Raw genomic sequence first — 12,446 nt, 5'->3', positions numbered from 1 at the left:
GCATCACATTTGTGACTGTCTGGCTGATCAAAGGGATGGTCATGCAATGAAGTGGCATCTGGGAAGGGCATGGTAGGTAATTGGAGGTCACAAGCAGTATGTTTGTGCGACAATGCACATGCAAGGTGGAGAGGTGACAAAAACAAGAACTGTGCAGCATGGCTTGATGCCATGTGGTCTGGACAGCCTGTGCGTATTCAGCCTGCTTTGGGAATGTGAACAACGAGGTTTCAACCCACTTTCAGAAAATCAGGATCGAGCCGCTTTTTCTGCCCATCTGCGTCAGCCCTAACATTTGTTGAAACAAACTTGCTTCATCATTTTTGGTGTCACATTGGCTTATTTTGACTTACTGTCAACAAGAATCTCACTCCGTTCAACACAGAACAAGCTCCAGTTAATTTAAGAGATGTGAACACTTCTAAATTCCAGTTTGGATAGGGATATGCTTCTTCATTAAGTTTCTTCTTGACAGAAACTACGAGTAATGTTAGCAATTTTCTTCCTACTAAAAGAAAGTCTTTGAAAACTATACAGTTTTTAAAGCCTATTCAAATTCAGGATATATGCAATGCAAAATTCACACGTTTGTGTGTGAGAGTGTGTTTATATATGCAGAAAACAGCTTTTTCTCTGTGTAGACAGCATTTTAAAAGCTATTGCTTACTGAAAACAACAACAACAACACATTTTTTGCACACACATCTCTAAGTTGCAGCATTTTCCATGCAGGAATCAGCTTATTCTGAACACAATATAATAAACAGATATATTTTCTATGTAGAAAAAGCTGTACTCTGTGCAAAAAATACTATTTTATGCAAAAACAAACATTTGTAAAGTTTGAACAGAATTAAGTCCTGGATTAGAAAGATTCTTGCTTGTTCAGGATTCTTCTCATTAGCATTTCTCAACATAAGCATGCTTTTGACCATCCTTTGACTATTTCCCCCTTCGCACCATGGAAATTGGAGGAAGGGGATAAGCTAAACCTTGGTTGTAATTTATTCCTAAAAAGCTAAACTATATTTTAGCATTATATCTGAACAACTGCATTTTTTTAAAAATGGCAATTCAGTTTTCCATTTGCTAGTCTCAACTGGAGTAGACCCACTGAATCAACAGGATTTACAGAAGTACTAATTTTCCAATCAGCAGTGGATTCAATGGGGTTTCTCTACTTTGGATTAGCAACTGGATTTAGCCATTGATAATAAGAAGCCGCTCCACATGTTTATAACTGCTGGTGAGGTATAATAAAGACAACAGCTTCTCTAAGTTATTGAAAGTGACAGCATCACAAATCAATCCATGTCACCAGCAGAGTAGAGACAGATGTCGTTGATTAATCAAAATTACATTTTTACTGATGAAGGAAACAGCTAAAATCAAAGCAAATATTTCTGCTATCCTTGCTATGTTTCTTCTTGTGCTCAAATACCTAGGATACTGAACAAAGTAACAAATGAATTCATAATGTAAAACTAGAATGATTAAAAAATGAAACAATGTTTCAAATTTTTATTGCATGCAGAGAAAGAAAGGGAAAAGAGTAATCTATAATCTATAACACACACACACACACACACACACACACACACACACATACACACTCACACACACTTTTTTTTCGAGTCACATCTCTGCCAGGTAGATTTCAATTGGAATAGAGATGGTAGTTTTCAATTGTTCTGAGTCCAACAGATAGCGAGAACAATGGAACAGTTTTTTATCCTGTAGCTTTGAGATACTTGGGATTCCCTCCCCCCCTCCACAGTGATGAAAAACTGTGTGGCTTTTACACAAAAGTTGTGCGTCTTGCCCACACAGCTGCAGAGTTTTCCAGAAGCTACACAGGGCGGCTATCCCTGAAGACAGACCAACTTTCAGTATGGGCAGGAAATCGTGCAACATTTGAATCGTGGCGAGTGCACACATAAAAAAGACTGTTCCTAGACAGCCATGTGTCTTGGCTGTGTTCTATATAGAAACAGTAGCACTGCACAACAAAAATATGTACAAAGAAGCAGTGTTTTACAACAAAACAACTTGCTTATTTTTTTTTGCAACATTTCTGGATTTTGAGTAACACTTCAGTTGTGCAACATTGCCATTTTCAACATAAAAGCAGCAATATTGTGCAACAAAAATGTTATTCAGAAAGCATCATCACTGCAAAACAGAATCACATGTGGCTACATCTTAAATCTTAACCAAGTTTCTCTTTTTGCTCACTAATCTTTGGATTACATAGCATTCAAATTGGCAAAGACATTGAGCATTTCATTGTGTTATTTGCATTGGTCCAAAACACACTGCAGAAATAATCCAGTTTGAGACTGCTTTGACTGCCTTGGCTCAGTGCTAGTGAATCGTGGGAACTGTAGTTATGTGAAACATTTAGCCTTCTCTGTCAGAGGCTCTGGGGCCACAATAAACTACAATTCTAAGGATGCCCTGGCACTGAGCCAGGGCAGTTAAAGCAGTCTCGAACTGGATTATTTCTGCAGTGTGAAATTGAGTTTTGAATTTTGAACTTTCCCCGAGTATATAGCAGCAACCCATGGTAAGTGGCTATTCTGCCCCTAGAAAGCTGTGCAATTTTATGTGCATAGCAAAGACTGGAGCACCAGCATGGCATAGTGGTTTGAGTGTTGGGACTATAACTCGAGAGACCAAAGTTCAATTCCCAGCTCAGACATGAAACCCACTGCATGGCCAGGGACAGATCACATGTTCTTAGCCTCAGGGAAGGCAATGGCAAATCTCCTCTGAACAAATCTTGCCAAGAAAATCCCATCATAGGGTCACTTTAGGGTTGCCGTAAGTCAGAAACAATTTGCAGGCACAGAACAACAACAAGCAGAAAGATTGTGAGTGAAGTTTTCTACTGCAAAGTGACTATGGTGCGGTACGCCATGTTCATGCTGTGCTAGGGTTATGGGACTGTGCGCCAACCACACGGTCCCTAACCCTAGCACGTACTGGTGGTGGCATTATGGTGGCGCCCTGTGTACATGGGCACCGCCATTATGACATAACAGACGCATAACATCCACACATCATGTCACACCAGTTATGTCACGAGTGCAGCATTGGTGCACTCGGGTGTAACTGGTGTGGCAAAGAACCTGCTTTTTACCGCGCGGTTTGGCAGCTGCAGCTTCCCTACAGAGGAAGAAACACCGCTACCACTCCAGACCTTCAAGCAGGTATGTACCGAGTCACAGTTTCTCAAACTCTTAATCTGATGTCAAAAGATGCACTTTATTTTGTGCCAGGAAAAACAATGAAAAAATCCCACATTTTCAGAACTTTTCACATCCCCTTCCTCCTCCGCCATGTTTGTTTCTTGAGGGGTTGTAAATTCCAAATTCAACACTAGTTGGGAAACAGACAAATGTCTGTTCCATGTTTCTAATAAAAGGGTGTGTGTGTACTATTTGGTCTTTTGAAATGTTCTCCAGTGAACTGAATCCATTAATTTGACAATTTCTGCCTAATCTAGAGATCTTAGTTACCATTTCCAGATTCAAAGGGCTATTTTTTCCCTTAATACAAGCCCAAACACTTTAAGATTATGTCAATTAATTCATTATAACTTCCTCTCCTACACTGATTAACATAATTAAAAAGGAAGTCGCTGTTCATGTAGCAATGACTGTTTATAATCAAAGTATATTGTACATTAGTAACATTTCATATTCTAACAAGTCTGGTTCCTCAGTTTTTTATGTATCCAGTCGTAAGTCCATCTTATTCAATTTCCATGACGAGTTCCCATTTTTTTTTAAAAAAAGCACTACAAAAATGCACATTTATTTTCACAGACAATGTATTTTAAAATCTGAGGATGCCAGCCACAGCTGCTGGCGAAACGTCAGGAATAAACTCTTCTAGAACACAACCTCATAGCCTGAAAAACCACAAAGAACTATGGATGCTGCTTGTGAAAGCCTTCAACTTCACAGTGTATTTTAAGTATGTATACAATTTCATTCTGTAAAAATGTAAAATGTATAATGTAAAATGTAAAAATGGTAGTCAAGAAGTGCATGATTTCATTGTTCTTTTCCCACAATAAATATACTTTTGCGCAGAACTTCCCATAGTGTGTGTATGTGTGTGTGTGTGTGTATATATATATATATGTGTGTGTGTGTGTGTGTGTGTGTATGTATATATATTACTTCGCTTTTGAACAGAGAACTGTTCATGTGCATATCAACACAAACCAAATTTTGGATATTTTAATAACTCTATCTCATTGCATCAACTAAAATAAGACACACACTGGTAAAGAATATATACTTACAAATATACACTTTCAGAAAATTTGTATTCTCAGATGTTAATTTAAGAGAGTCTGTATTTCAACTAGTAGCACAATATCCACTGAAATATAAATTACAATTTGCCCATCTTACAAGTCCAATTAGACACAGACTATAGGGATTTACATTCTTTTTCCAAAATGATTTCTCAGACACAGAGCTAAACTAAAGAGTTATGCAGAACAAACTGCATTAAATTGGTTCAGCTAAGGTCTATTTTATCTAATTTCTTATTTTTCTACTTCATATATTCAAAATTGTGCCTCTGCATAACAAAACTTGCTATAGATATAAGAATATTAGCAATTAGCTCTAGGGAAAGGAAGATGGAAATAAAGAGGGTGCACTAAAGAAACCATATTTATTTGCTAGTGTTAATGTGCCTTCAAGTCAGTTCTAACTTCAATACAGACCCTAGGTATCAATTCAAACTGAGCAGCGATTCAAACTAGAGTCCTAGTCCAACATACAAACCACTAAGTCATACTGGCTCTCATGCATGCATGTGCATACATGCGAGCGCGCGCATGCACACACACACACACACACACACATTATAATATGAAATACAGTTATCATATGACAATTTCACCCTAACACAAATAATTTCTCAGTGTGATATTAATTCGGAGAGCTGTGCCTTATCTCTGAATTTGTGATCTATTCATTGTCATAATGTACGAGGTTTGTGAAGAGAGTGTCGAACCTCAGACTTCTACCAATATAGACCTAGACCTACTGGGAGATTTTTGAGCGATTTGCAATAGCATCCACTATGTGCTGCTATAAGCTAATGATTCCTCCTCCTTCCCAAGTCAAATGCCTTCAGCCTCCTCTCAGGACAATGTCACATGAGCCCTGTTCTTGCTGCAATCGCACTAATTAAGCATACTGGTTTGAGAACAGAAATTATTGCACATCTTTGCAATCATGTTACTAGGGCCACTGTTGCCACTTCTGGACTCCACCCTAAGCATCCTCACTGTCCTATGACCTACCCGGTGTGGATTTTATTTTATTTTATTTTATTATTTTTAAATGCAAATCTGCAGTTCTGCTAATTTTATTTTTAAGGGTTTTTAAAAGAAAAGAATCACAAATAAAATAAAATAAAATAAAAGGATTCAGGCTGTTTAGGAATAACAAGATGGGGGGGGGGAGAGACAGACACACAGAGAGAGAAGAATGCCAATGTAACAACTGCTACAGGAACGATATTTCACACATGAGGAGTACTGAGACTGCTGTGTGATTGGAAGATATTGACAGGTCTCCTCTGTCCATGTAAATGGGTGCCCTAACCATACTTGGCATACACATCAGCTACAGGTCGGAGGCAATGTTGTGTTATAAGTATCATCAAAGATGCTAATTTACTACTGTATTCACAGTTAAAAAGCCATGTGTGATAATGTGCTCACGTTACATGTTAAGAATATGTCCATTTTGACTTATTAAACAGGCCAGAGGGACATATGATATATAACAAGGAAGGGTCCCAACCCCATCCCATTCCTTGGGCCTTACTATAACAATAGGACAGTCTACAATATTCAGTTTTTGAGCAAGGTACTAGACTGTATGGTGACTTCTTAGCTCCAAAGGTTCTTGTATGAAGCAGATTATCTAGATCCATTTCAGCTTGGTTTTAGGACTGGTTATGGGACAGAGTCTCTTGTAACAGCCCCACTGGCTCCTAGTCTTTTATGGCAGAATTCAAAGCACTGGTGATTACCTATAAAGCCCCATATGGCTTGGTCCAAGATATTGGAAGAGGAGGAGCCTGTCATGGGGCTAATCCTAATAAAGGCATTTCCTGCCAGAAACGGGTGGAGCAGCTTTGAAAGGAGGATTTACTTCTTACAAAATTGGGAATGATGCCCCATGAAGGCCAGACTATTCTGTGTGGGAGTTGTGGGCATGACTGGCCATTTCTTCAAAGTAGCTCACTGTGCATACTTTATGTTTTCCTCCTCACACAAGTGAATGGTAGCCATTGTAGCCATGTTTGTTCTCCTGGTGAGCTTCATTTTGGGGGATAAGGGTTTTCTCCTCTACTAACAACTCAGACTCAAATCACAACAATGTTGAATTGTTCCACAGGGCAAGAAAATGGCATATATACACAACCTACATTATCTAGTCCTTAATGCCATAACCCCACAACCTTGGTCATCCTCCAGTTTTGTCATACTAGAATAAGAGGCTGAGGAGTAAAGAAGGTAGCTAATACACACAGAGACACAGACTTCTGATTTACTGGGCATTAATTCACCAGCAGGGAAACACTTTAAATGTTGGAATATTATTTAATGTCTAATATTTTTCTTTGTTACAAGCATGCAACCCCCTCCCCCTTAAAATTTTTGTTGGTTGTCATTCTGCAGCTCATAATATCTGTAAGCCTTGGGGAAAATGAACTGAAAACATATATACAATTTTGAGTAAGTGAAAAGATGGATCTAAATGGCATAAGGCACTTCTTGGACAAAGCAGTGAAACAGAAGCAGGACAGACTTGGGTGCAGCTTGCTGAGCATTCAGAACATTTGAACAGTAGGTCAGAGGCTTAGCAAATATGGTGTATAACAAGAGACACAGTAGCGCTGGCTTCTCTTACAGCACCTTAATTAAAGAAGTGACTGCTCCAGTGATCCAGAATTAATTTTGGATAGACAACAATTATAACACAACCTTCTGGGCAACTCCATGCTTGGGAAGACACATATTGAGAACTGACCCGTAGACACTCAGACTAGGCCAGTGGAACATTAAAAGCAAACAAAATAAAAACAAACCCCCAAAAAGAAGTGCTCATTTTATAACAGAAACAGACTGGAAGAAAAGAGTTTTCTCTTTTTCAGCTCAGTCCTTATAACATATTTCTATGCGGTCTTTAGATTTCATTAGACTATTACAGGCAAGTGAAATTTAAAAATGAGGGGAAAAAATCCACTGCGGAGTAATTCAGAAGACAGTGAATGACTATATTTGCATATCACACTAAATTATGTTTTAGCACACCCTGCACAATAAAAAATAATTTGCAATAAGCTAGGGATATAGCTGGAGAAGAGCAAAATGAAGGCATTGCCCCCTAAAGATGGCCAATGTAAAGTCTGTTTAGTTCTTATATTTTTATCCTTTGACCAGTGTTACTATCAAATTATACTCATGCTGAACAGTTCTGGTGGGGCATATCCCTTCTTTTGACTTTAGTTTAATGCTCTCTATGGGTTATGCACATGTTCACATGTTTTCATTTACTGTCTACAAGTACCAGGTGTCCTATTCAGAGTTTGAAGCTGGTGAAGTCATTCTCCATTCAAGGGCAAAACTTAATAAAAGGTTGGATTAACTCCCCTGACACACCCAATTTTGCCCACAATGAAATTTCAAGGCAAATTTGGCAGTTCATAACGAGGACCTGTCTGCACATGCCAATAGCCCTGTATCTTCCCATCCTAGAACCATCCTATTCAGATGACACATAGCCCAAACCCCATTTCTGGTGCAGGCAATCTGGCCAGTGTCTGCCATGTCCTGTTGCAGAACCAGGAAAAAAAAAAGGTTGAAATGCATTTTTAAAAATTACCTGTTTCTCTGGATCATCCAGAAAAATCAAGATCTCTCCATTTCCACAATATGGCCTGCATGGCCACATAGTAGTGCATCTAGTAATGCCACAGGTTGCTCGTTCTGAGGCCTAATGTGGAACTCAGCATGTGCCCATCACTGGATGCCTTGTTCTGACCTCAGAAGAGAATGACCCATTGTAGTGATAGACATGCAGGGCAAGCCTAGCAGGACATCTGTGCAGGACAGCTGCACACCACAGAAAGGGAAAGCTGGGTAATGGGAGGACAAAGTAGCTGCAAAGCTAGGATATTCTGGGCTGTCCCTGGAGTATTCTGGCCAGTGCAAACAAACCCTGAGATGAACCATCAAAGAAACATCAAGGGAAACAAGAAAAACACCTATCTGCATGAGGGTGACAAAGGTATCATTGACATCAGTGACTAATTCTTCATAGAATCATAAAGTTGGAAGAGACTGCAAGAGCCATCCAGTCCAACCCCCTGCCAGGGAGAGAGATTAAATACACTTTGATACTACCACTCCTTGTTTGGGAACATACCGCTATAGCACTAGAAAGCAGGTTGTCAGTGTAGAGAGAGAAGCACATATTTAGAAGCTCTAAGGCCTGTAACAGACTGCCAAAATAAAGCTGCTTCGGGTCTCTTTGGAGGTATGCTGTTTAAATGATGCATGCATCCTAAGAATCCGGAAGCTGCACCAAAGCTGCACTCCAGTGCTTAGGAATGGAGTGTGGCTTTGGCACGACCTCCGGACTCTTAGGACCCATGCATCATTTAAATAGCATACCTCCAAAGAGACCCGAAGCAGCTTTATTTTGGCAGTCTGTAACAGGCCTAAGTTTCAGAGGAGTCCTGTGAATTTGAAAATGGCTTCGTATTCAAAGGTTACGAGTGATTCTAATAGCTTCACTGTTGTATTAACCTGCTATGAAAAGTCAAGACAACACTGGAGGGTTATTTTGACAAGGGAAACAATGTGAAAAGTAGAAGAGGGCATTCATCTTCCATTACCTTGTCCAGAGAAAATGTTTTGGTCAATGCAAATCCCCATCCAGTTTCAAAAGCTCTGCGGATCATTGGTGAACTTGTTGTTGGAGTAGCACTGGCCAGGCCAAACGGATTTGGGAACTTGAGTCCAGCCATTTCTATACTGATGTCTACTAAGTCGATGGGAGTATAGAAAAGAGGCAGCTGGGGTACATCGGGAACTGCAACGCCATATAAAGACTGTAGAAACAAACAAACAAACTTATTATATTTTGTTTTTTCATACTTATATGACATCTCAAAAAGTCCATGGTCTTTAGCTTTTACAGGGAAAACAGATAGCCTTGGAGTCTCTGTATCACTTTAGCAGCTTAGCTAATAAAGGTTAGTAAAGTTACAATGATCGATCTCACTGTTGCACACACTTTCCCATCTCTAAGCTTGCTGTTGGGATGGCAAGCAATCCTAATGCCCAGAATGGCAGGGTTGGAAGGGACCTAATGACCATCAAGATCAACTTCACTCAGCAAGGCAAGATAAGCCCCCCACCCCTGTAAATATATTTTTATTTCCTTTTTCTTCTTTCCTTTTGTTGTTCTTTTTGGCTTACACTCAAAGGAAGAAGAAGAAGAAGAAGAAGAAGAAGAAGAAGAAGAAGAAGAAGAAGTAGTAGTTGTTGTTGTTGTGGTTGTTTTCTTCTATGTGTGTATTTCTCTCCCCTATGTTTAAGCATGTCATGAAATGATAGTTTTAAAGAAAATAAAGAAAGAAAACACAAGTGAGATCTTTAATGAAGTGCTGCTATAAACCCATCGATATTATTTAATGCTTCTTCTTGGGAGAAGGCAGCCAGCTAGCTGGGCCCTTCCTCTTTCTCCTCCTCTTCTTCCCCTCTTCTTTTTCTTCTTCTTCTCCTCCCCTTCTTCTTTTTCTTCCCCTCTTCCTCTTCTTCTTCTTCCTCTTCCTCCTCTTCCCCTCTTCTCCCTCTTCCTCCTCTGCTTCTTCTTTCCCTCTTCCTCCTTCTCCTCTTTTTTTATCCTTTTTCCTATTCTTTTTCTTTTGCCTCCTTTTTCTTCTTTCTCCTTCTCCTTTTTTTTCTCCTCCTCCGCTGCTGCTGCTGCTATTGTGTGCCTTCAGCTCGTTTCTGACTTATCATGGAAGAGAGGGGTAGTCTTATACAGTGAGTATATCCCAAACTCTGTATTTTAAATTGTAAAGTTAGGGGTTGTCTTATACGCCCGGTCGTGTTTTGGTTCTCTCATTTCCAATACTGTCCTTCTCTTTGTTCTTTCCTCCAGCTTCTTCGCAGCCGAATCACCTTGGATGTTAGTCCATGGCTGCCTCCCTATTTTGTTACCATACCACGTGCGCGATAACAATTCAAACAGGATTATTTTTGCAGTGTGTTTTGGAACCTATATATATACCTCGGAACACATACAACTTAAATAGAAGAAGTTCAAATCTATTCAATTACTTCACGTTTCTTACCATGAGTGTCTGACAGCTCAAAGAGAACAAGTTTACACTACAGTTTTGAATACTTCCCTCAACACTTTGCTTATTGTTCCAAGATACTAAATGAATTGCTGAGTGAATGCATTTGCCTCCCAATCTAAATCTGAACTTTCTTTCAATATTCTTCTTTGTTCAATAGCTTCTGATATTTACAAGAAAAATTCCCCTACTTATCTGTACCTCATCGACCCACTTCTGTTTTGAGTTCCACCTAAAAAGATTGCTATTCTTCTCTACTTGCACTTGCACTGCTCTCCCTCGTCTATTATTTATTATATAATTCCGTAATTGCATTATTTACAGCCAGTCAGGAATGCATTTTGTATGAAAACCACTATTCAAATTAAAATTGTATTGCATTGCAGTACATTATGCTCTGGCTCCAGATTTTTCAAGTGGCACAAGAATGCTTTCTAAGAGATGCACGTATTTCCCTTATGGAAGCACAATGAGCAAACTGGTATATCTTTGGATGAGAATTAATATCATTCCCCCCTACAATAACTTATATTCAAATTATCTCTGAAATATTTGAAAGAGCCAGCACTGCATGAAAAGAAATAAAAGAAATCCCAAACTTCTGGCAAAACACATTATTTATTTACTGAATAAGAAAAAGAGAGGACACTTTTATGTAATATAAAGCTAAGCAAGTGCCCTTAAAACTATACTAAGGGTGAATTCTCAATGGGAGCTTACATGTATTAGGTATGTATCTGGCCCCACTATTATTTGTTAAGTGCCCACATATCTTACTATTTTAAAACAGAGGAGGAAACATACACACAAAATCTTAGAAGAAAAGTGCTTCCAAAGTTAATTTAATGGTTTCCTATTTGTTAAAAAAAATGCAGAAAGATGAAATAAGGAAGAAATAGTTATTTGTTATCACAGCTCACCAGCATACAGTTGATGCATGAGGTAGAAATGGAATTGGCATCAATAGCATATTAGTTCATATTAGTTCAAAGAAGTCAGTAAGGGTCCAAGCAAGGACACCAAAAACTGTATGATGACTAAGGAGAGGACTCCAAAGAAAGGGAGTGAAAAATCACAGCTGGGCAGTCAGATGAAAGAGGAAAAGATGCTGCCTCAAACCAAATCATACTTTTTGTCCATATGCTCCAGTGCCATCTAGCAGCATCTATCAGGCAGAAGTCAATACATTTAACAGATAAATAGGAATAAATGCAGCACTAAATAGAATGTTATAACTTACAACCAATAAGAAAACATACACGTGTTTGTTTATCCTTGGAAGGTTTAGATTTGATATTGCGTGTTTACAAATTGCTATAAACTTTGTTCAGTTTGTATTCATGTTCTATGTTAAATTATCTTCCAAAGGCAATTACAGGTATTTTGATTTTCTTGCTATATTTGTAATACTACTATTGGCAGTGTGTGTGTGTGTGTGTGTGTGTGTGTGTGTGTGTGTGTGTGTGTGTGTATGTTTCCATAATGATTATAATCATTATCTTAATTTAATTTGTAATTATATTCTTTAATACTCTTTTATCTATGATGTTGTCTTTTGTGGTTTACCTAATCCAGAATGTAACATAATGTTAGGAACTGGCAGATATTACTAGAGGTGTCTAAAGTCAAATTTGGTGGCCTTGCTCATGTGAAGTAACTGTTTCACTTTCAAAAGAATTTTCAAGTAATTCAGAGGAATTTCTCACCTCAACAGAAGTTCACATCTCTATTTACTACTTCCAAAAAAGTCTATCTGTATGTAATATACTGTTGTTGTTGTGATTCTTCAAGTCATTTCTGACATATGGTGACCCTTAGGGCAATCCTATCATGGGGTTTCTTTTGCAAAGTTATTCAAAGAGTGTTTGATTTTGCAAGGCTGAGAGAGTATGACTTGCTCATGAACACCCAACGGGTTTCTATGGCCAACCTTGGATTTGAACCCTGGTCTCCAGAGTCAGAGTCCAATCCTCAAACCACTACGCCATGCTGACTCCCTTGTATAAAAGTTCCCAGATCTTTTGGGAAGG

The 12,446-nt window shown here is 38.8% G+C and overlaps 1 protein-coding gene across 1 annotated transcript in view; it reads right to left on the bottom strand.

Moving 5' to 3' along the window:
• Window positions 1-12,446, bottom strand: part of DPYD (dihydropyrimidine dehydrogenase) — a 617,920-nt gene that overhangs the window by 257,134 nt on the left and 348,340 nt on the right. The window contains exon 14 of the mRNA XM_042465741.1: window positions 8,944-9,159. Coding sequence (XP_042321675.1) covers window positions 8,944-9,159 — 216 coding nt within the window. The remainder of the gene's footprint in view (window positions 1-8,943; window positions 9,160-12,446) is intronic.

The sequence above is a fragment of the Sceloporus undulatus genome, chromosome 4, assembly GCF_019175285.1.
Source record: "Sceloporus undulatus isolate JIND9_A2432 ecotype Alabama chromosome 4, SceUnd_v1.1, whole genome shotgun sequence".
Classification (NCBI taxonomy): Eukaryota; Metazoa; Chordata; class Lepidosauria; order Squamata; family Phrynosomatidae; genus Sceloporus; species Sceloporus undulatus.
The sequence above is the reverse complement of the archived record's forward strand: the minus strand, read 5'-3'. Positions and strand labels throughout refer to the sequence as shown.